Genomic DNA, 25,368 nt, shown 5'->3' on the forward strand with positions numbered 1-25,368 from the left:
ATTGATTTTGATTTTGCTCTTTTGCTCTCAGTTTGTCAGGCCATTTCTGACCCTTTTCCATGGGTCCCAGCCAGAAGGTGCTTTAGTCTAGTGGCAGCTTTCAGGCCTTGCTTTGGGCCAGTCCCTTTTGGGTTGACTTTTGCCCATGAGGGAACGGGTGATTTCAGGTGTTTGATTTAGAAGTTATATTCTTTGTGTGCTGTATTGTATATTTACTGTATTAAAGTCCCTTTGCATTAAAGTTTTTTATGTTTTGTCTTGTTGCGGCAGATGGCAGAACTCACTTAGAGCAGGCAGGTTTTGGGGTTTCAGGGGTGCCCCTCTCTCCCCCTGTCCTCAACAGAATTGGGATGCCCTATAACAGTTTCAGCAGAAGAGCTTTTACACATGAAAAAATGTATCTTCTAAAGGTGTGTATGTTGTGAAGTGTAAGCAAGCCAGTTTAACAGAGGACATATCTAAAACCATTCCACTTGAGTTATTTGAACTGTTAAATCATTGTGCATTTTTTCACACATTCTTCACTGTAGTTGACGTACTTAATGAATATCCAGATATGAGTTGATGTTGCAGAAGATTTGCTTTGAGCGCAGCTATCACGGACAGGGCAACTTACTTTAACAATTAGGGCATTTTCAGATTTCTTGAGAGTAGAGATATTTCTCTTTCTTTAAAAAAAAAACAAAAAACAAAAAAAACAAAACTGTTTCACTCTTCACCGCGTAGCAAACCTTGAACAAATATTTCGTGAAGTTGAATTTGGAAATTAGTTTTCTGTTCTACTGAAAAATACCCAAACGAAACAACATAAGTGAAGACAGGGATATTCAGAATCTTGTCTCTAATCATGTGATTTTGACAGGAGGGAATAGGGGTAATGTTTTATAAAATCTGTGATGCAGGGGGAGGTCAGGTTAGGAGGCTGCAGAAAGTGGAACTTCCTCTAACTGCATATAGAACCAGGCCTGCTAACAGACTTTTATCTGTGATGTTTCTCCTCATCCCAGACTCTCATTCTATTTTTTTACTGCATTCTGCCAGAAATTGTGTCAGTTTTGGTCTACTTATGTTTAAAGCGACCCTTTTATCATGGACCTCTTTGTTAAGAGGGGACAGGATAATTCAGACCAGCTGAGCAGTTCTGGTAGAACAGCATGTAATAGGGCTGTTAGAATGTGTCAGAGACGCCCCCAGGAAGAGTCACAGGGGTGGGGGGGCCCTAGGAGGGGGCCACCAGTGGAAGCCAGCTTTGGGAATGTCTTTTCAGTTGGGCTTATCTGCTGACTTTGGAGAGGACTGCTCAGAGAGTGAACTTGGGGCACTTTGGTATTTGGAGCTTTTCCCTACCCCAGTCTTTGCTTCACATGCCCATTCTAGGGTGGAGGCTGAGCCAGAATTCCACAGGCTGTCATAGACCAAGAGGTGTCTTGGTCTCAGATCTGAGACTGTGTGGAGGTGATCTTGGAGTGCTAGTAATAGCAGGTCCCTGACAGACGCTCAAACAGCTCTCTCTGGAGACTGGCCTTGCACTTTCCCTGAAGTGTTAGGAGATAGGATACACAGTCTAGGACATACTAGAAAATACCCAAACACACAAGCAGGTAAGATGACATTAACAAAAACCTGAAGAAACTAACAAGCAAGACAAATCCACAGACTGGATTAGGTTTATCAGGCTCAGACTTTTAAGAGCTTACTAAATATAAGGGAATGGAAGACAAGTTGGAGAAAATGGAAACTAATGTTCAGAGCACATCGAAAAATGTGGAGGTAACAGGGTTAATAAAAGATTAGAAGTTTTTGAAGAAAAATGGGTAAACTCGACGATAGTTTAAAAGCATACAGCATGAGAGGCAGAGAATGGAGAGTGGGGGTATGAAAGAGGAGAGGAAGGCAGTGAGTGGGCTCACCCATATAGTGGGCGTATTGAAGAATGGGAGAGAAAAGGCCCCTTGCCTGGTTTAAGAGTGGTGCAGTTGAGAACTTTCAAACCAGAGAAAGCCAGTCATAGGGTTTTGAAACTCTGAACCATAAGATAAAAATCATATGAAGGTACTTCACAGTAAAATTGCTGTAAACTAATATTGAGGAGGAAATCTTAAAAGTGGCAGAAAGAAGGCAAAAATTCATTCAGAGAAGCAACAGTAAGATGTATAGAAGTGAGGTAGTATGTTGGAACCAGAAGACTCGTTAGGGGACTGAAGGAAAATTCCTGCCAAAATAGAGTCCCATAACCATCAAAAATAAGACACCAGGAGACTTTCACTCAAGTAAGTACTAAGGCATGTTTTCCCCTAATTGGAAAGTTGCAGATACAAAAAGAAAGCAAGCAATGAAAATGGTAAATGTGTGGGTCAGCCTGAATAACCATTATGTACAGAGTGATGATGTCCTGTTGAGTTAAAATAGAAAATTTGAAATTTAATGGCATCAAATTTCATGGCATAAGAACTGGATTAAGGAAGATGATATTATTAAATAGTCTGGGGTCCTTGCATTGTATGAGCGAGGGTGAAAGTGTGAATTAACAGTTGTATTTGACAATTTGGCAGTGCATATTTGGTGATCTCTTGGGTGAACAGGCATAAAACTTTCAAGCTGATAGGTGAAAAACAAATAGAGCAGTTGACTTGGTTATTTCATCTCTAGCTGTACCACCACCCCAAGGAGGGCAGGAAAGAAAATAAAAAGAATTTAATCAAGAAGTTAGTTTAACTCAGTCAACAAATGCAAAAATAAATTATTTGAAAAGGCTGGTTTAAAAAAGGGAAGATACTGACAACAATCGAATAAAAAAGGGACATTACCAGGGATCCTGTGGGACTGCAAATAAAATTAGACACAAATTTTTTTTTAAATAATACACGTTTATTTTTAGATCATTTTGTGCATTTTTTCATCTCAGTTGTAATCCCCATGGGTTCCTATCACCAAAGCACCCGTGTGCCATCACCATAGTCCAGTGTGTTTCCCTCCCCCCACTGTTCTTGATCCCATTCCCCACTCCACCCCCGTAAAATGTCTCTGGTATATGGCTGTTCATTATTCTTATTATTTTCTCGCCTGGTCCATTATACTCCTGCTATGAGTGAAACCATCCGGTATTTTTCTTTCTCTTTCTGGCTTATCTCACCAAGCATGATCTTCTCCAGCTCCATCCAAGTTGCTGCAAAAGACACGTGTTTCTTTTTTCGGTTGCTGAGCAATACTCCATTGTGCATATGGATCCCATCTTTTTAATCCAGTTATCCACTTTTGGGCATTTGGGCTGTTTCCACGTCTTTCCAATTGTAAATAAAGCAGCAGTAAACATGGAGGTGCAGATGTCTTTTTGAATCCGTGTTTTTGTGTCTTTGGGTTGATACCTAGGAGTGGGATTGCTGGGTCGTAGGGAAGCTCTATGTTTAGCAGTTTGAGAAAACTCCATACAGTTTTCCATAGTGGTTGTACTTGTTTGTGTTCCCACCAGCAGTGCAGGAGAGTTCCTTTTTCCTCACATCTTTGCCAACATTTGTTGTTTGAAGATGTGCCATTCTCACTGGGGTGAGGTGGTATCTCATTGTGGTTTTAATTTGCATCTCCCTTATTACAAGTGATGTTGAACATTTTTCATATGCTTGTTGGCCATCTGCATTTCCTCTTTGGAGAGAGTCTGTCTTTTTAGCTCTTCTGCCCATTTTTTGATGGGTTTATTTTTGTTGAGTTTCATCAGTTCTCCATATATCTTTGTGATCAATGGTTTATCGCTAGTTTTGTGTGAGAAAAAATTTTCCCAATCAGTGGGATGTCTGTCTGTTTTTTATAATGTCTCTTTTGGTGTACAGAAGCTCTTTAACTTGATGTAGTCCCATCTATTTATCCTTGTCTTCACTATGGTTGCATTTGGTGCTGTATCTTTAAAGATGTTGCTGAAGGGTATGTCGAGACACAAACTTTTTAATAAACAACTTTGAAAGCTTAGCAACATGGACATGTTTTTAGATTAACAGAATTTTCTAAAATTGACATTAGAATAGAAAAATTGAATTAAAGAAAACCTAGTCACAAGTAAAAAATTCTTTTATATAGAAACACTCTGGGCCTACCCAGGTGTCTTCACAGATTTTGATTCAGTAAAGAGTAAATGACACCACCCAGACAGCAGCAAAAGAAGTAGAAATCTACCATGTTAGGACCCTGGTGTAACTTTGATCCCAGTACTCCTATTATGAAAAGAATAATATCAGCCAGTGCCATTTGCAAATGCAGTCTTTTAAGTTGAGGTTAAATTGTTTCCTACTACTGCATTTGTTTTAGGATGGTAGGTTTTCATGTGTTCAAATGCATGTTACCATACCTTACTGACCACTAAAACACCAGTAACTCTCCACAGTCCCGTGACGCCTTTTCCTTTTACTCCCACTTAACCCTGCTGTCGGAAGCAAAGTGGGCTGTTTCCTCTGTTCACTTGTGGTGTTTCTTTATATTCCACATGTGATTGAAATCACCCAGTATTTGCCTTTCTCCTTTGAACTTTGCTTAACATACCCTCATGTTCGTTCCATGTTGTCTCAAATGACAAGGTTTCACCTTTTTTCTTTGCTGTTTAAAAATTTATTTATGCATACAGAGCTGAGGTACAGGCCAGAGGTGTAGGGGTAGTAAGAGGATTCACCAGAGATAAGAGCGGGGAGCAGAACAGGCAGGTCGATGAAGTACACTGCTGAGGGGAGCAGTGGGCGGGTCAGGAGAGGTCTGCCGCGCCATGTGGTCACCTCCGGGGCAGGCGGGGATCGAACTCGTGCGGAAGCAGCTTTAGCTTCTCAGTGCTGTGCTTTAATCTGCTGCGCCACCAGGGAGGGCCGATTGCATCTTTTTTAAACCAGAGTAGTAGTCCATTGTGTTCATAGGATGTTTTTATCTAGTCCTTCATCAGGGGCACTTGGGCTGTTGTATATGTGGGCTGTTGTTAAATGGTGTTGCAGTGAGGTTAAGGATAAATATCTTTTCAGGTTAGCATTTTCATATTCTTTAGATACCTAGAAGTGAAAGTGCTAAATCATGGTAAATCATGTTTAATTTTTTAAAAGATTTATTTATTTATGCATACACAACTGGGGTACAGGCCAGAGGTGTGGTGGGTGAGAGGATTCACCAGAGACAGAGTGGGGAACCGAACAGGCAGATTTGGACGAAGTCCGCTGCTGAAGGGAGCAGCGGGCTGGTCAGGAGAGGTCTGCCGCGCCATGTGGGTCAGCTCCCTGGCTGGGGATCGAACTCCTGCTGCAGTGCCTTCTAGAGCTTCATCATGCTGTGCTTTAATCCCTGCGCCACCAGGGAGGGCCCTCCATGTTTAGTTTTTTGAGGAACCTCTATATGTTTTGCACCGAAGCCTTGCCAGTTTATATTCTTAACCAAAGTGTACAAAGTCCCCTTTACTTTACACTCTTGCCAACAAGTTCTGGTCTTTGTGATGCTGGCCATGCTCTCAGGCAGGCTAGGTGATAATGGCTTAGGGTATCAAGTTGCATTTCCCTAATAACAAAGAGCAGTTTTCACTTGCCTTCTGGCACCTGTGTATCTTCCTCAGCTCTTCATCCCTTTTTGGTGGGATTGTTTCTGTGCATGTTGATCTGTATGAGTTCTTCCCATACTGTAAACATCAGCCCCTTGTTGGGTATGTGCTGTAGAGGTGTCTTCTGTTCATAGGATGTCCTTTCATGGTGCTGTTAGTTTCTTTTGCTTTGTTGAAGCTTTTTAGTTTGACCTAATCTCACTATTTACTTTTGTTTTTCGTTTCCTCGCCATGGGATTTGAGTCTCCAGAGACACTTTGTCCAGTGTCATGGTGCATTTGGCCTGTCTCTATGTTTTCTTTATGTCCTTTATGGTTCTAGGTCTTGCATCCAAGCCACTTGTTCACTTTGAATTCTTTTGTGTATGGTGTCAAGTAGTGGTTCCATTAAGTGTTTCTGCATGTGGTTGCCCAATTTCTCTAGCACGTCTGTTGAAGAGACTTTTCTTTCCTCATTATATGTTCTTGGCCTCTTTGTTGGAAATCAGTTTTCCATATATATATGTGCATTCATTTCTGAGCTTTCAATTCTATTTTATTGATCTGTTATATTTATTTGAAGCCATGCTTTGAGCGACCTTTTCTTGTTAATTTAGTTTGAAGTCAGGGAGCAGGACACATTGATTTTTCTTTTCTTCTGGTTGCTTTGGCTACCTGGGGGTCTGTTGTGCTTCCATGCAGGTTTTAGTATTGTTGTTCTTTTGCTTGGTTAAGAGAGCCCTTTTAACATTAACTCTTTCAGTTCATGACCATGACTTTCATTTCTTTGTGTTTTCTTCTACTTCCTGTGACAATGTCTTAGTGCTTGTGCCTTTCACCTCCATTGTTAAGTTCAGTGAATGTAAACATTTTTAAGTCATCATCCAAGTTTAGCAAATTGAAGAGCAGTTTGTAATTAGGATGAGATGTCATGAGCAAGTTGAGTTTATTTTAGGATATAAGGTTGGCGTTTGGTCATCTTTTGTAATTCCCTACATTAACAGCATAGGGGAGCAATATTTTGCTTGTCTCAAAGATGATGAAAAAATAATTTCAACATCCAGTAGTGAGATTAAAGAAAAAAACAATTTGCCAAAGTAGGGAGAGGATGGAAATTCTCTAATCTGGAAGTATATATCTCAAAAGTTTGCATATTACTTAAAATTTTTATGGTAAGTGGTTGAAAGCTTTATTCTTGGAATCTGAAGCAAGTCAAGGATAGTACTCTTTCATTTGACTTTGAACTCAAGATACATGTACTGGTCAGTGGCGTAAGGATGGCAAGATAAAGAAATTTAAAAATATGAATGGAAAGAAAAATATATTTAGCAGTCATTTGCAGACGATACAATTGTATTATCTAAAGAACCCTAAAGAGCATACAAAAAAGTATGAGAACTAATAATGAAAAGCAGGTTTGCTGGGTACAATTTTTGATTGATTAAGAAAAGTCAAGTGTATAGTCAAAATGAAAGAAAAAGATGAGCTACAATAGCAAAAATAAATCTTGAAATACCTGGGCATAAATTTGACAAGCAAACAATTACTCTAGTGTAAATGGTTTGTATCCTGGGAGAAATCAAAGGAAGTCTAACCAAATGGGGTGATTATATTGTTTGTAGTTTTGAAAGCTATATTGTAATATCCCAAATAAAATTATTGCAAGTATTATTTTAGAAATAGAGTATTTCTAAAGTCTGTATAGAAACATAAAGGATCATAAATCGGTGAGACATTGTTGAAGAACAGCAAGATGTTAAATGTGCTATATTGCTCATCAGGGTTTATTATAAGATGATATGGTGATATTAAAGCAAAGATAAATACATTAATGCAATAAAACTGAGAACACAGAAATAGACTTCTACTCTTAAATACATAGTTTTCATGGCAGTGATGGGTGCTGCAGTAGAATTGGAAAAGGAGAATCTTTTCTTTAAAATGTCCTGTGGCATTTGGGTATCAACATAAGAGGAGAAAAAAGTTGTCTCTGCAGATAGCAGTTCACTCTTAACCTGTGCACTTTAAATGTGAGAGTCATAGTGAAAGGTCTGAAAGTTAATGCCTAAATGTATCTTGATGGCTTTGGGTTGGAAGAATTTTAAATACAACCCAGAAAATACTAACCATGAAGAGAAGACCAACACCCTGATGTTTGTTAAAATGAAATGTAACTTAATTAAACTCATTTTGATTAAATCCTGCCATCATCTGACGCAGTAGCGAGCAGGGGGCAAGCCTCAGGGTGGAAGCATTGCCCGCGTGTGGATCGCAGGTGGACATCTTCAAGATGAAGCCACATGAACGCGGTGGAGTAATAGTCTGGGAACTTCAGTTGTGCTTTGTGGTTGAGAAAAATGAAAGAAAGGTCAAGTTACCATCACTCAAGGGGATGCTAATTCGCACATTCAGCAGATATATCAGAATGATCAGAATAAGTGTTGGCAACAAGAAGTGCTGGAGAGGAAGTGGAGCGAAGCAGCGGCACGGGCCAGCCCTTTGGAAGCTGGTTTGGTGCCACTCCCGGCCGCGTCCACTGCAGAGTCTCCGTCACCAACAGTCTGCTGAGAGGAGCAGCCCCTTATCCGGCTTCTTTGTTGTGTCCCGTCTTTCACGTAGAGCCACCCTCAAGTCTCTGGCACCTTCTTTGTCTCCTCATACGAATAGGACACACAGAGGATTTTAATTAGGAGTGTGTTTGCACGGTCTGCACTTGTGCACTGCCAGCTTGGATTTGAGACCCCCCGAGACTGCAGCGTGGAGGCTTTTTGCTTTTTCCTTTTTCCCGGTTTTCATAGACACAACTCGCGCCACTTACCTGCCAGTGAGGTGCCTGAGTTGGAGTTTTGTGGGATGTGTCAGTACAGGTTTCCTTTGCTCTTTTTTGGTAGTACTTGGTGTCCTGTTGTCAACTCTCCTGAGTCCTTGGGATGTATTTGCGAGGGATCACAGCCCCACCCGTGGGCATTCTAGGCTGATTGGTTGACTGGGACCTGAAGTTTCCTAACATGAATGTTTAGTGAACTCTGTAGACTACTAATTGTCTACTGTGTGCCACAGCTTGCGCCAAGCCTTGCACACGTGCTGTGCTGCGCGCACACACATTTCTCATCCAGCTCCTCTGGGTAGTGAGCATGAGCTGGTGCACTGGAGGTGCTGCCCTGGGCATTGCTGCTGCGGACTGTGGCAGCAGCTAGTACTGCAGTAGCGCAGTCGCCATTGCTGTGTAGCTACATTCACATATTGCTGAGCTTATTGGATGTGACTTTTACATTCTTAACTTTTTTTTTTAAGATTTATTTATTTATGCATACAGAAGTGGGGTACAGGCCAGAGGTGCAGGGGCAGTGAGAAGATTCACCAGAGACAGAGTGGGGAGCAGAACAGGGCAGACCAATGAAGTACACTGCTGAGGGGTCTGCTGTGGCCTCCCTGGTTGGGACCAAACTCATGCTGCAGTGGCAGCGATAGCTTCATAGTGCTGTGCTTTAACCCGCACCACCAGGGAGGGCCCTGCATTCTTGACTTTTACTTAGTATTAGAACTTGGTCTCTTGCTGGATCTGTGTTTTCAGAGCTTAACCACTTAGCCATAATCCATGGTATTTGAGCTTATTCAGATTGGGAACGTGAGAAGGATTTTCTAGTTTGGAAGTAAGTGTGTTTTAAAACTGGCAGTGGGATTTCACATAAAATGTTCTGTGGAAGACAGAGGCAAGATAAGGCATTTAATATTGAACGTAAAGACATATTTCAGGGCCTCCCCTGGTGGGGCACAGCACTGGGAAGCTAAGGCCATTTCCACATGAGTTTGATCCCCGCCCCGGAGGTGACCCACATGGCGCAGCAGACCTCTCCTGACCTGCCCGCTGCTCCCCACAGCAGTGTATTTTGTCATCCGGCCTGTTCTGCTCCCCGCTCTGTCTCTGGTAAAGCCTCTCACTGCCCCTGCACCTCTGGCCTGTACCCCAGTTCTGTATGAATTTTTTAAAAAAAAGGCATATTTCAGACAAATTTCACTGTGGCTCTCACCAAAGGGTTTGGAGGTTTAGCGTCTGTGAATCTCAGCTTGGTCTGGAAAAAGTGTCATAATCGCTGAGGGTGGGGGCTTGCTCTCCTCAGTGCTGGCCTGCTGTTTCGCTTGGGAATAGGCTTGTGAAACTTGGAATGGCAGTGAGCACTTTCAGGAGGCAAAGAAAGAAACTTTGGAGTATGGAAGAGTGATGAAGCACTGTTGCTTCTTTTTGCCCATTTGAAAAAATTCTTTTTAATTGAGGTAATGTTTGGCTACTCCCATCAGGTGCCGCCACCATGTGCGCCTGCCACAGCCACAGCCAGGTGCGCCCTTCCCTTTGCTTTGCCCCCGCCCGACCCTCTGGATGCTTCAGTTCTGTAGGCAGTTTTCAAGGTGGGCTTTGTCCGACTTAGCTGGGCATCTCAGTTTTCCACACATTAGGGCACTATGTGGGATTTAGCCTTCTGATGTATTTCACTTAGCATTAGCAATGTTACTTCTTAAGCCCTGGTCATGGTTAGTTCTAGCACAGGGCTGTGATGTAATGCCATACTTAAAGAGGCCCCAAAGACCAGAAAACAGTGAGATTCTGTAAGCCCAAGGATCAAGTACCTATTTGTTGAATAAGTACATGAAACCACCCATGGGATTCTATGAAACTCTTGGTAAATCTTCATTTTTTTAAAGATTTATTTATTTGTACATACAGAACCGGGGTACAGGCCAGAGGCTCAGGGGCAGCGAGAGACCTCACTAGAGACAGAGTGGGGAGCAGAACAGGCAGATCAACGAAATACACTGCAGCAGGCGGGTCAGGAGAGGTCTGCCGCGCCATGTGGTCACCTCCAGGGCAGGCAGGAATCGAACTCATGTAGAAGTGGCTTTAGCTTCTTAGTGCTGTGCTTTAACCCACTGGGCCACCAGGGAGGGCCCTTTTTTTGTCTTTTATGCAGATGACATGTCAGTGAGAAAAATTTACCTCTTAATATCCAGTGTCAATCTGTTTTCCCATTGCATTTTCAAAAAATCACATGTTCATGCTAGAAGTTTCTGTCCAGGAGGTGATGATAATTCTTCATTTATACCATTGTTTATCACTGTTGTAATTATGAAAAGAGTTAAGGCTTCTCTTGCAAAAATATTCTGTTAAAGGAGAAACTGGAAGCATTTCCTGAGGATACAAGCATAAAATTGTGCAAGGAATGTGGTAAAAAAGAGTATGCTCTCAGATTTAAACATTAGAAGAATTCAAGTTTGACTTTCAGGCCTGGCAGCCAACCTCAAAGTACAGTTGTTTCCCAGCCTTTGCTTTGGAGAAACTAGCTTTCTAAACAGGAATGTCCCCCTTCAGCTTTCCATAAAGGAAAAAACAAAACAAAACAAAACAAACAAACAAAAAAACCCTCTATTTAATGTGATGAGAAGGTCCCTAAACATCATCATTAAATAGAGTTTTATTGCCAAGGTTTGCAGTCTTCGATGACATCTAAGATTTTGTCAAACTCTTGAACAGACTCTGAAATTTGCTTTAGATTACATGTAGCCAGCCAGTTCAGTTACTACCTGTTTAGGGAGATGCCATTTTTCTTAATTCTTAATATTAATACATAGGAAAATTTCATGCTAAATCATGAATTATTTTAATGACATCCCCATACTAGCTAAGAAATTCATAAAGGCTCTAAGAATTTATTTTGACTGAGTATTAGAAAAGTTTGAGAAAGTTAATATATACTGAAACATTAATTTTAACTATAGATTCAAGAAAGTGACTAATGTATGATGACTTTTTTTCCAGTTTAATTTTGTTGGGAGAATCCTGGGACCTCGAGGACTTACTGCTAAACAGCTCGAAGCAGAAACAGGATGTAAAATAATGGTCCGGGGCAAAGGCTCAATGAGGGACAAGAAGAAGGTAAGTCCTTGAAATGAGGCGTCATCATGGGGATAATTCACTTGCCCTTCTGTATTTTGATGATATAACCCAGTCTTTCGTTGAAAGGTGTTGTGATTTTCCCTTGTTAATTGTCAACTAAAGTTATCACTGGGTCCATTATGATAACTTGGCTTGGCATTTCCATTTGAGATGCTGTCTATTTGGGAATCAATCAGATTATATGTGATACTGTAGATATAAAAATATGTAACTGAAAGTCTGAATAACTGAAGATGTTTCTTTTGATGATATTTAAATGAGGTTAGATGAATAACTGTATATATTTATACTCATCAAATGTGTTAATAAATATAAAAATATGACATGCAGCTATATGAGACTCATTTTAGATTTCACCAATATTTACTGTTGATGCATATATTCTGTACATTTTTCTTTAAAGTCTGTTCCTGCATTATGGTAATGCCTTTTCCCTATCATTTTGTGTTTTGATAGTTTAAAAAATATCTACTTTAAATACTGTTTTTAGGAAGGTTTTATTGTTCTGTTTTCCTTTTTATTCACTGAACCTTTTGGGCAGGCTATTGAATCTCTTATCTGTGTAAAAAAAAAAGTTAGATTTAAAAAAGCATATATTTTGAGTGTCAAAGTGAAACTATTATCTTTGAATCTTACTGTTTTTTTTTTGTCAGCTGAGTTTAAAGATACTTTTATGCAAGTATTTGAAATCTTACTGAGCATATTTGGATGTTATGTAAAAAAACAAGTCTTTTATTAGACTCTTTAAGAAACTTCATGTTCTGAATAGTGGAGTAGCAATCTTGGGGTGCCATTGGGCCTTGTTTCCCATGCTTGCCCTGCGGGTGCATTGGCATGAGGTAATGCTTATTAGTTTTCGGGAATAATGAAATGAAACCTGAGGGAGGGCAGATAAGTCTTCACCAGAAGGTTAGTATAGCCGTCGGTGTAACAAGCTGCTCTCCCAGCCAGCTGAAAAAACATGGCTTTCCCTCTGGGTAGCCTCTGTGAATGCCTGACGTGGGGCTCCCACCCCCACTCCGTTCCCCTCCAGACACTGGTGGGGTGGAGCTGGGAGCAGTAGTGTGAGAGATCATGCGTTCTGGTTTCAGTAGGTGGGACTGAGGTCCTGATGGGCATTTTCTGTGCTCTTTGGTAGAAGAAAGGATGATTAAGAGCATGAACTCTGACCAGTTTGCTTAAGTTTGAATCTTGATTCTGTCATTTAGCAACTTTATAACTTGGCAAATGCCTTAACTTCTCAATACCGTTAAATGGAAGGAATGATGTCATATATATTTTGTGGCATTTGTGAGCATTAAATTAGTCGTAAACTGCTCAAAACCATGTTTGGTGACTAGATCGATTAGTGATCTTAAATTTTATTTTAATACTGCTACTGCATTTACACTTTTACGTTGTTCATAGGGGGAGCTACAGGTTACTAATCCTTGGAAATGGTCACACTTTCTTGTTTGTGACCTTTGAAAAACCCTTGTCATGGTTTTTCTGTTTCTTTTCTCTGGTGGTTGGAGCATTTATTTTCTCTTATCTACTTTGTGTTTATCCACAAGCAGTAAGAGTTCACTCAGTTTCTTTATTTTTAATTTATATTATTTAATCAAATAAGAAAGGGTTCAAAGATGCACATAATGCAAGCATGCAATAATAAATTGAGACACCAAAATTTTGGTTGTAGATTAGATTACATTTTCAGTTTTATTAAAGTGCTAAGGTGAACATACTATGTGCATGTCAACTTAATTTGAGGTTAAATGTGTTTGCTATTTTTTGGTTGTGTGAAGGGTTTAAGCATGGATTTATAATACTTAATCTTAGATTTATGTATACAAATCATCTTGGTTTTGCTGCAGTTATTTCTGTTCATTGAACTTTTAATCTTAATAAAAATAAATCAAAATAGAAAGTACTATATTTGCTGTTTAGCTTTTTTTTAAAGAAAGAAACATGATAAACAGGTGGGGATAAGCAGCATTGATGTAAGTAATAAGGCTGATTTAGGTGTATTTCAGTAGATTTATTTGACTTTAAGGATCTCTGCAGAAAATTTATATGAAGTTTATATAAAAGCTGAGAAAGCTAGAAAAATAAATCTTAATTTTCAGAGTGCCTAGACTATTCTAATGGACATGATGTTTGGTATTCTTGAGCTTTCACTAGATTGGTGACCTCAGTAACAGAAAAGCATCAAGTAGACATGGATTATTTCCCTGATACCGGACTAGTTAGTTAGTGCCTGGCACAGCGTAGGAACTGGGAAAATGCCTGGGAGAGGAATGAATGTTTAAGTAATGGGTAAGAGACAGGTGCCTCTCCTCACACAGCCCCTCCATAAAAGATTTTGTAAATAGGGAAAATTATGAGCACCATATGCTTTTAATTTGGGGATGGAAGACGGGCAGGACTGTGGCATTATTGGCTGCTCAGCCTGCCCGGAAGCCACTGGTGGAAGCGGAGCATGACTGTGCTACTGTGGTTGGCATTCTCTTTGGCTGGTGTGATCTCGGCAGTATTGATGGCACAGCAGCATTGATGTTTGTGTAGAAATACCCAGTGGAATGGTATTGGTGACCTCATGGAACCTAAGAGCAGGAACATACTGTGTTCAAAGCTTGTGAAACTTGCCCATCAAGCCAGCTGGCAGAGGTGATCTGTGTTGCAGGCCGGCTCACCTCTTTGTCTTTGTTAAGACTGTGATACAGGGCTTCTGTGTGGGCATAGTTATTTTGATAAATGTATACTTTGTACCCAACATTACTCTCACTATTTTACATATGTTTGCTTTAATAAATCTGAGTTTTATTACTATCATTTTGTAGATCAGAAAACTGAAGCTCAGAGAATTTTCCAAAGGTTATATGCTAAATTGTGGCAATCAAAACTTGAACCTAAAATCTGTATTTTATTTATGGTGTGGTACCTTCTTATTAACTACCATCTCTAGGAGTGACAGCAACTTCAGAAATACTAAGTAGTTGAAAATTGAATTCAATACTCTATAAACTGACTGCAAAAGTATCAAGTATACTTATTTTTTTTTTCCTGTGCTTTTTCCTTTTTCCCTCAGGGACCATACATTTTGAAATTTTGTTTCTTGTCATTCTCTTGATTTATAGGAGCAAGTCCATTAGACAGACTTCAATTCCATGTTTTGTTACACAAAGCTATCTACTTGAGGAGGGTTAAAGATGCTGGAAAGGTGATTTTTGAGTAAAGAAAGTGATTATTTGTCATGTCTTCCACTGAGGTGGCAGAGGGCTATAGGGAGAGGCTGTGGGAAGATGGCTTCATGTCAGCAGGAGTGGGCCATGCTCAAAAAGCAATGAAGGTGGCAGTCGGCTGGCCTCGCTGAGTAGCTTCCTACTCCCAAGTCCTGGCGCCAGAGGGGTATTTCCTGCAAGACTACAGTGGAGTGATGACCATGTTGCTAAAGCACTAAATGGAGTCCACCTGGAGTCTACAGTGATGGCTTTTTTTTTTTTTTTTAAAGATTTTACTTATTTATGGATACAGAACTGGAGTACAGGCCAGAGGGGCAGGGATGGTGAGAGGATTCACCACACACAGAGCGGGGAGCAGAACAGGCAGATCGACGACGGACACTGCTGAGGGGAGGAGCGGGCGGGTCAGGAGAGGTCTGCCACGCCACGTGGGTCACCTCCGGGGCAGGCAGGGATTAAACTCATGGGGAAGTGGCTTTAGCTTCTTAGTGCTGTGCTTTAACCCGCTGAGCCTCCAGGGAGGGGGCCCGGCCCGGTCCGTACAGTGATGGCTTTTGCAGAGCTCACCGCTTGGGAATTTCTTACCCACATCTGCTAGCTCAGCTCTGAACCTCCCCCTGTTGCAAATAAGTGGGCACTAAGTGTGAAATGTCTACAGTTGATCAGAGCCAGGTGTGTCAAAAGTTATGTCCAATGAGAAATTCCAGTGAGACTCTTTAGTTAAAGCACTTTGCTTAAAATGAAGAGTGCGCACTGGGGTCAAGCTGCCCTCCGTGAGGCTACCATTCAAGATAGCCAGGCGGTAGCTGGAGCTCTGGTGACCTGTGCCATGTCTTGCACAGACCATATGACAACCTCAGAAGATGGATTTATGCTGCCAGCTGGATGAAGGGGTGAGATCATTTTTCTACCTCCTTTCTCGCTGATGACTGCACTACAAAAAACCTAAAAATACAGCTCCTGGAAATTCAGTCAACCATAGTAATCATCCCCCTCAGTATAGAAACTTTGAGATTAAGGTCACATAAGTCTGTAACTAAGTTTTAATTTAACTTAGTCTGGCAAATATTTGACCATAGTTTCTGTTTTTTAAGAGATAATCCCTAAATTTCTTGAGGATCTACTGTGTTTTGTGGGACAAATTGAAAATGTTAGAGTGAGGCATATTGTATAGTTAAAACATAGGCAGAATTTCATTACCTTTTTAGAGGCTAATATTAATATACATTGTAAACTTTTATTAACTATGTCATTTAGCCCTGTATGTTTTTATGGTTGATCTCTATTTTAGCTGTTTATTTTGTGATTCTTGAATATAAACATTTGATGATTTGAAAAAAATACAAGACAGACTATTTTTAGAGTACCCTTGTTGATAATCTCATTATGTATCTTGTAGATTATTCTTCTTGCAGCTATATGCACATTCAGATGTACATATTATACATGATGCTTTATGATTTTCTCCTGTAACTGTATATCCTCTCCTGTGTCAATTTACCAAAATAATTGAGTTTGCTAATGTCTTAAGACTTTGTGCTGGGTGATAGGAAGTTACACTTACAGGACATTTACAAGACAATATCTGTAGCAGTATGCAAAAGTAAAGCTGCTTGATTCGGGGTGGGGGTGTTTACATTTTGTATTTATGAAGATGCAGCTGATCCTCTCACTTCGAAAGAGGCCATACCAATGTATCTTGCTGGCTTGTGGCACGTGCTTGGGGTCTCAGGGCCTGCTGTCTTGATGCCGCCCAGTCCTTTGGCTCCCCACCAACTTTACCTCAGGTGTATTTCCTCAAGGGAAAAGAAAACTCAGCATGGAAAAATGTAAGCAGTGTTCAACCTAGGAGGTCAGCACTGCCTGTCTCCTGGCCTGTGCTTTCCCTCTCCTGCTACCGAATTACTTTGGGGAGCAAATTACAGACATAATTTCACCAGTACATATTTTAGCCGTTATTTCTAATTTATAAGGTTTTAAAGTAATATTGGTGTTTATGTTTTCTTATCATCAAAAAGTTTCATGTCATTCGATTTCAGTCAGTGTTCATAGTCCTCTTGTCTCATAAATATGTTTTAAAAAGTTGGCTTGAGTGGCGTCTGAATGGGGGAGTTTGCATTTCAACTGATTCACCTCTTAAGCTGTCCCCTCCACCCCCTTGGCGTTTATTTGGAACTGAGTTACTAGTTCTAACACAGTCTCCTGGAGTCTGCTGACTGTGCTCATGGTGGTGTTCTGACACTTTACCTGTCTGCCGTGTGTCTGTGGGTGGACAGCCAGCAAGGTCTCATCCTTCGGTGCTCTGCCCTCCCTTGCTGTTTTCCTGCGAGCTTTTGAAAGAACATTTTACAAGTAGTGTTGTGGTGATACTTAAGTGTGGCCTAACTTTGATTTTAACAAATCATGGATGATTGTTCTTTAGGTACTTTTTTTCAGTAGGCTTTGCAAAATAAGCTATATCCGGTTTCTTCATGAATGTTAACTACGTTTACTTTTTATAGCAAAGGCAGCATAAATACTTGGTGTTTTACTTACTAGTTTGTAAATAATGTGTTTAAAAATAGTACATTAGTTCCTTGGAATCCTCCAGAGGTGAAGAATGAGCTCTTATTTTTTAAAGAATCATGGAGGCATTTGAACAATTCATTACTTTCAGTCCACGTGGTTTTAGTATTTATAACTGATGATCATGGTCAGCTGATGGAGGCCTCCGAGTCTTTTTGCCACTCTCCGGGTGAGTCAGGGTTGCGGTCGCTCTGTGTGGTGTGATGTGACTTTCTGGGCTCCTCCAAAGTTTTCCTCCTAGAAGTGAAGTCAGCCATTACTTAAAGGGGCCTGGTGACTATTAGATGATCTGATAATTGATTTTGTATCTTTTTTTCCCCCCCAGATTATTCTGAAATATACAAAATAGCCTCTGAATAATAGTTCAAACACTGCTACCAACAGTCATTGTAAACGAATTTCTCTCAGTTGTTTCTAGACTTTAGCACAAATGTTTAGTGCAGATACAAGTGATTGCTTTCTTTTTAAAAGCAATATTGTTTTTAGTATGTACAATTGTACCACCTTGTGGAGCCACGGTAATGTTCATTTGTTTTACTTGGTTTTCTAGTTATAGGAATTGCTTGAATTATTTTCTTGTTACTTGTATTTACTTGGTTCCAAAGAAGAGTCTGTGGAGTAGATTTTTATCTGTCTGACTTTTAACCCTGGTTTATCATTTATTCTCCTGTTCCCTTTCCATATTCCACTCCTAGTTAGATAATTTTTTTATTTGATATTTTGATTTATACTTTCAAATTCCTTTTAAACAGTTATGAATATGGCAACTGCCTGTACATGTATATTTCTCATTCCTGTCATGAAAAATTATAGCCTCTATTCTTTCACACCCCTTGCTTTTTTCCTTCCCCCATAACAGTATATGATTGAGGTCACTACATGCAGTCTTTATTCTTTATAGCGGCTTTATTGTGTTCCATTGTGCACATATGCTGCAGATTATTCCAACATTCCCTTTTGACGGTCACTTAGATTTTTTCTAGACTTTGCTGTTACACATAAAAACAGTGCTACATTGAGTGATAGCCTTTACATAGATGTTTACATGTAAGTTGCTGGTTTACTTTTGGGGTAGAATCTATAAGTGGCATTTGCTGCCTGCTGCTAAATCCCTTTCTCAGGAGTTGTACTTAGTGAGTACGGGTTTCTCAACTATGTCAGAGGACCACTTTCTCACAAAATGAGCTTTGGTTTTTTGTTTTGTTTGGTTTGGTTTTTTGAATTTTATAATAGTTTATTTTTACATATTTTTGTGCATTTTTCCATCCCAGTTGCAATCTTCTTGGGTTTCCCATCACCAAATCACCCATGTGCCATCACCATAGTCCAGTGCATTTCCCTCCCAGCTTCATATATTTTATGCAAGGAATTCCGCATCTGCAGAGGTACTCTTGAGGAAGCTATTCCATAAGAAGAGGGCATGTGTCTGTGTGAGAGGTCAGCTGCTCGGTGGTGAGCACTGCAGCCACCACCATCCATCCTCAGGTAGTCATTTGTCTGTGGTGTGACTCTTCTTTCTCATGGATAGGTTGAGAAATTCTTATTTCAGATGTTTTCAAGGGGGAAAGTGCTGTGCTTTTCTAATCGTTTATACAGTCTTTCTCAGCTACTGCTCCTCATCTGAACTCGTGGGACATGGGACTTCAGTTTTATTTAGAATAGCTCATAACGGGCATCAGTATAGAATCTTAAGGGATGTTGATTTTATAGAGTTAATATACTGGTGGAGGCATTCAGATGTGAAAACAGATCAGTTGATTTAGAGAAATGGTGAAAATGATGTATTATATAATGCGATAATCTGGCTGGAAGGGACCTTACTCAGACCATACCGTTTCTAGGACCTCTTTATGATGCTCAGCTCTGTATTTCCATTTCTTTGCTATCCCTGTCATTGTTGGTTTAATGCCTTCTGTTAATTTTACTCCTTTTTTTTTAAAGATTTATTTATTTATTGATACAGAACTGGGGTACAGGCCAGAGATGCGGAGGGTGAGAGGATTCACCAGGGACAGAGTGGGGAACAGAACAGGCAGATCTACGAAGTCAACTGCTGAGGGGAGCAGTGGGCCGGTCAGGAGAGGTCTGCTGCGCCCTGTGGGTCACCTCCGGGGCAGGCGGGAATCAAACTCATGCGGAAGTGGCCTAAGCCTCTCAGTGCAGTGCTTTAACCCGCTGAGCCACCAGGGAGGGCCCACTCCTACTTTTTAACGCTGCGACTTCTTCCCCTAAGGAACTTCTACCTCTTGGGCTAAAGTACAGTGAACTAGGATACAGCGTGGCGAAAACTACAGCTGATGCTCCTCATTGCACTACTGGGAGTCTAGAAAGCAGTGTCTTCTCCTTACAGGTTGAGGGCTCTAAGGAGAACTAGAGGATTGCACTGGGTTATGAGTTCACGAGGCATTCTAGGGGGTCAGAAACAGGGCCAGCTGGTCCCTATCCTCATGCTGGGCCTGTTTCAGCAAAAATTGTGAGGAGCAATGGTAGTGATGGGAGACAAGGTCAGATCTGAGGACGGAGGGCCTTGAATACATTATTGAAAAATGTTTTTGAGGCCCTCCCTGGTGGCGCAGCGGGTTAAAGCACTGCATTGAGAAGCTAAAGCCACTTCCACATGAGTTCGATTCCCGCCTGCCCCGGAGGTGACCACATGGTGTGGCAGACCTCTCCTGACCCGCCCGCTGCTCCCCTCAACAGTGTACTTCGTCGATCTGCCTGTTCTGCTCCCCACTCTGTCTCTGGTGAAGCCTCTCACCGCCCCGAGCCTCTGGCCTGTACCCCAGTTCTGTATGTACAAATAAAATAAATCTAAAAAAAAAAATGTTTTTGATTTTGAAAGAACTGCATTGGTACCTTTATGATGTTCAGGTCCTAAATCATATGTGTTTTCCAAAAGATCAGCTGGCAGAGGGGATGAGTTGAGTGGAAGGGAGAAGAGATTGAAGGCCACAAACAAATGACCAATTTTAGACAACTATGCTTAGGGCAGTCTTCTTGCGTGGATGTAACCTGCAACCTCTTTATCACTGATCTGACCTCTAGTCCGAATTCTAAATTCAGAGCAATTCAGTCTCTTAAACCTCAGCACCTCGAATATGTTTGTTGCTGACATTTGCAGACGGGCTGTGGTGTTCTGCTCTAGGTCTGCACTGATCCCTAGTGACTTTACCCTAAGTTTTCTTTAAACGTCATGGGACCTGGTCTTGCTTCAATCCCAAAAGTGAGTTATTGGCTACTTTTTAAAGAGCACGGAAGGGCCTGCAGGTTTGGAAGAACATAAACCAGTGGTTTTCAGATGATCTCAAAAAGATTTCTGTTCTATTTCAACCAATCCTTTTGTGAAATGCAATAAAGTTAGCTATCCTAAAAATGGGATTTTACAAAGACATACATTCTTACTGTTTAAGACTTTTTATAGCAACACAAAATTACCCGGTGGGAATGATGTAAATATTTCAAAACACAGTTGGCGCTGCACTTGCAGCCGCACCCAGCAGCCCTGGTTTAAATACCAGTTTGTAGCGTGGTCTGCTGACTTTTCAGGACTTGAGTCGTGGCTCCAGCAGGTCTTCTCCTTCTTGACTTTGTTCTTATCTTCTCACCCTCTCCTTTTTGCTATGTGTTTTTTTAAAAAAAATTCGTTTCCGAGTATTGGCACTTGAAGTTCTCTTTCTGGAGATATGTTCGTTATTGACTTCAGTAACTTAGCCTTGTTTTAAGATAGACCATAAAGCAGTGCAATGAAATTCATGCTTCTTTGAGTTTAGATTGTATCTCTTATTTTTTTTGTAGTCATTGCTTTACCCATATTAATTGTTAAGATTGGGAGGATTTAAAGTAGAAATTCTGTGTATTTTAAATCTCTCACTAAAGTTGGCGAGGTACTCTTGGAGGGTAAAAGGATGGATTCAGTGAAGAATAAGCCTTAGTTTCATTAATGAAGTAATACTTTCAGTAACCTGTAAAGCTTAAGCTAATTACGCTGCGGTAGATCTAATACTACGATGAGTTAATTGTTGCTGTCTAATGAAATGAGACATGAGTTTCAGTGAAAAGAGAGCCCATTTTATCACTGGCTGCTGCTAATGAGCCTTTCAAAGTTCAGTTTTGATGGGATTGCAGTCAGTGTAGCTGAGGAGTATTTGAGTACCGTGAAGTGTTGTCTAACAAATTTTCTTTTTAGAGGATTCAGTTCTTTATTGATAGAACCCTTAGTGGGGTGTTGTGTGTGGCACGGTGTGGTATCGGTTGATTTCTTTTCCAAAATCTTTTAACAGTGAACTTAGAAATGTTTTTCAGTCATGTCAGTAGCTACACACAGTTTCATGAGAACAGAGTATCTCTCCAGCGTGTACTGCTCAGTTACAGCGAGTCACTGTTGCTTTGAGACAATATGTAATATTCATTTTCTTTGGACTGACAACTTCTAATAGCACCAGTGTGATATCACAGCCTAATTGGTCCTCCCAAATTAAAACTGTGACTCTCAGATTATTGAAATTCATTTTGTCAATTCTTTGTGACTTAGTAAGGAAAAATAGAAGTTGTAGAAGATAGGAATATTTTAAAAATGTTTTTCATAAGTTTGTTAACTTAAAAGTTTTTGCTGAGTTCAGATTATCTATACAGTATTATAAGCAAGATGACAATGACTTCAGAATAGAAAATACTATTTTTCATAATAACCTATACCCCTAAACCATACACAAATGAACCAGTTCACCTCACTTTAAAATTAAAAACAATGAAAACCTTGCAACTGGGATGGACATAGAGGGCATTTTGGTAAATGAAACAAGTCAGATGACAATAGATACAGGATGCTTTCACTTATGTGTTGAATCTAGAAAAGCAGCCAGTGAAAACCAAGCTTATCAATACAGAGAACAGCCCCAGAGTTGGGGGCTAGGGACTGTCCATGGGAAATGGTTGAGGGGGGAGCCAAAGGTGTAGACTTCTAGTATAAAATAACTAAGTCCTGGGGACGTCATACAAAATAGTGGTACTGGTTAATAACACTAGTTACTGTCTGTCTGAAAATTGCTGAGAGCAGATACTAGAACTTCTTGAAAGAAGGAAACAAATGTCATTTATGTAGAACTGATAAGTAAATTTGTAACCATCACAAATACTGAGTCATGATGTTGGTCACTTGCAGCTGTTTAGGTCAGTTATACTTCAGTACTTTTAATGCTTAATGTCCATGACACTCAATGATTTTGACGGGCATGGTAGCCAAAGGCCTCAGACGGGGCGGCGCTGCTGGAGGCTCACCGCAGTTCCCGGGTGGCGTGGGGTGTGCAGAGCGCTGTGCTGCCCTCCCTGTGTTGTGCCTTAGCTCACCACACCTGACCTTGGTTTGCCCTGTTTTTGATGACACATTTTGATAATTATTTTGGTCAGAGATACTTTTACCATTTAAATATAACTGATCTAAGGAAAGTTCTTTGAAACGGTATACATCTTGTTCCCCCAAAATTTTGCCCAGTGTTTTTAGCATCGGGTAAGTGATATTTGTCCATATTCATTACCACTATAGTGCAGCCTTCAGAGTGGTGTTCTGGCATTCCAAACATTTCCTAGTTGGCACTGAATTTTTTTTTTAAGATTTATTTATTTATTCATACAGAAATGGGGTATAGGCCAGAGATGCGGGCGGTGAGAGGATTCACCAGAGAGACAGAGTAGGGAGCAGAATAGGCAAAGTACAACGCTGAGGGGAGCAGCGGGCGGGTCAGCAGAGGTCTGCCGCGCCATGTGGTTACTTCTGGGGCAGGCGGGAATCAAACTCATGCCGAAGTGGCTTAAGCTTCTTAGTGCTGTGCTTTAACCCGCTGCGCCACCAGGGAGGGCCCTGGCACTGAATTTTAATGAAGCTGTTGCCGTTCCTGGGAACAGCTCTCTTTCTGTATCATATGTACTCCCTCTCCACCTCCACCTACGCCCTGCTTGCTGCCGTTTGAGTTCTTTGCCCTGACTGGACGCCCCTGACTGCACACCACTTCCTTGGAGTCCTGACTTGGGGGTGGGTGGCACTGCTGAGGTGGGTGATGGTAAGGCCAGGGCTGTTGCACGCACAGCTCTGGCTTGGGTGGTATTGCTTTCCTGCCAAGTGAGCTCACCCGGTGGGTCCTTAAGCAGTCTAGGTGTTAACCACTCTTGTTCTAAGTCTATCCTCTTGGAAATGCAGGTCACGTACCTTCTTTTAGCCTGGCTAGGGAATGAATCGCTTAGTCAGCATGTGAACCCAGGATGGCTCTAGGAGTTGCATCACCGTGTTGGTTCCCCTCAGAACTCTTCTGGCTTGCTCTTTCTGTTCTTCCTCCCCAAGGCTTTCACAGCGAGTTAATTTGAAATATCACCTTCAGTGTTTTTTTTTTTAATATACACACCAAGGACTTCGGCCTTGCTAGAAACTACTCTGCCTAGACCCCGCTTCCTTCATCCCCAGCGATATGCTCTTGGATAGCCTTTCCACCTCGCTTTTCTGAGACCTTCTGTTGGCACGCGGACCCACAAGGCAGAGCCTGCAGCCTCACTGTTGACTCTCACTGTTTTGCTCCTGCAGAGCTCTCACCTGACCCGGACTGCTTGGGTGTGTTTGTGGTTTATCTCTGCTCGCTGGAGGGCAGCTTGAGGGCTGGCTCTCCTGCTGGTCTAGGTTAGGGCGCCCCAAGGACTTGCCAAGTGGTTGCTACTTAGTAAATATGCTTTTGATTGCTTTGTGTAATCTATCAGGTGAACAGTCAAATTATGTTTTATGTGGTTTTGTAGACTTTGTCTTTAGTGACAGGCCCAGAAGCTTTTACATTTCCCAGCAGTTTGCATAGATATTAGCTATTTTCTGTTACCATTGTGTTTTATTTCTTCAGTTAAACCTTACATTCTTTTATTATCTCACTCTATAAAGTGGGATTGGAAATTCCACTATTTCAGTTATTTTTAAAACAATTTTGATAACTTGAATTTTAATTGCTTTTTATTTTTTCAATATGTAAAAATGAAATAAAAATCTTAAATTATTGGTGCCCCCCCCCCCCCGGTGGCACAGCAGCTTAAAGTGCAGCACTGTAAGCTGGTCAAGGCCGCTTCAGCATGAGTTCGATCCCCACCCTGGAGGTGACCCACATGGCGCGGCAGACCTCTCCTGACCCACCCACTGCTCCCCTCAGCAATGGACTTTGTCAATCTGCCTGTTCTGCTCCCCACTCTGTCTCTAGTGAGCCCTCTCACCCCCCTGCACCTCTGGCCTGTACCCCAAGTCTGTGTGCATAAATAATTCAGTAGCAAATCTTTTTGAAAATTATTTCAAAACAATTTTGAATGCAATGATTTGGACTTTAGAGGAATTGGTTCTTATGTTTATGCAAGAATTTGCCCTAGTGATTAGTTCTATTATGTCCAGATGTGCTATCTTTGGTGCCTAAAAATGTAGAGAAAATTAGAGTAAATAATTTTATCAAAAACATCTGTAGTGTTTCTAAATCATATTACTTTTTCATATTTGATACCATGCTAATTTTTTCCCTCTGAGCATATAGTCCTTTGGAAGGGCGATATACTAAGTTTTGGTTTTGCTAGTTGTTTTTCAGCTATCCTTATTACTAAGTGTATAATTACTAATAGTATCTCCATTCTTCAGAATTTCCTGATTTGGATGACGAATGACATAGTTACCCTCAGATTTGGGCATTGTTTTGCATTGTGTTTATCCAAATTTATTCTTTCTTAGTATTGTTATTAAGTCTAATTTTATGAGGACTGTCCTGAGATTTGTTGTTACGGAATACATGGCTTTATAGAATTTTTCATATAAAATAAAACTTACCATTATTATGTCAGTTTTAAACTGCTGTCTCTAGAATGAGAGCTGATTTCTGTGTACTTGTTGAAAATAAAGTACAGAGCACTTGTCTATCAGGGGATCTTTCTTTCTCTGGTATCTGATCCCTTGTTTAACAAATCGGATCCATGTTCTTTGTGTGTTTGCTCTTCCTCGGTAGAAAATAAAGGGAAGAAGTATTTGGGAGCAGCCCGATTCCTCCCACTCTCAGGCCCCAGCTCGCCCACCTGTGCCACCCAGCTCTCAGTCCACAC

The 25,368-nt window shown here is 40.9% G+C and overlaps 1 protein-coding gene across 3 annotated transcripts in view; it reads left to right on the top strand.

Annotated features, from left to right (window-relative positions):
• QKI (QKI, KH domain containing, RNA binding) overlaps nt 1-25,368 on the top strand; it is a 95,952-nt gene that overhangs the window by 12,222 nt on the left and 58,362 nt on the right. For all 3 annotated transcript variants that reach the window (XM_012721604.1, XM_012721611.1, XM_012721608.1), the window contains exon 2: nt 11,345-11,461. In XM_012721604.1, the coding sequence (XP_012577058.1) occupies nt 11,345-11,461 (117 nt within the window). The remainder of the gene's footprint in view (nt 1-11,344; nt 11,462-25,368) is intronic.

The sequence above is a fragment of the Condylura cristata genome, unplaced genomic scaffold (genome assembly GCF_000260355.1).
Source record: "Condylura cristata isolate star-nosed mole 26May11 unplaced genomic scaffold, ConCri1.0 scaffold00001, whole genome shotgun sequence".
NCBI lineage: Eukaryota > Metazoa > Chordata > Mammalia > Eulipotyphla > Talpidae > Condylura > Condylura cristata.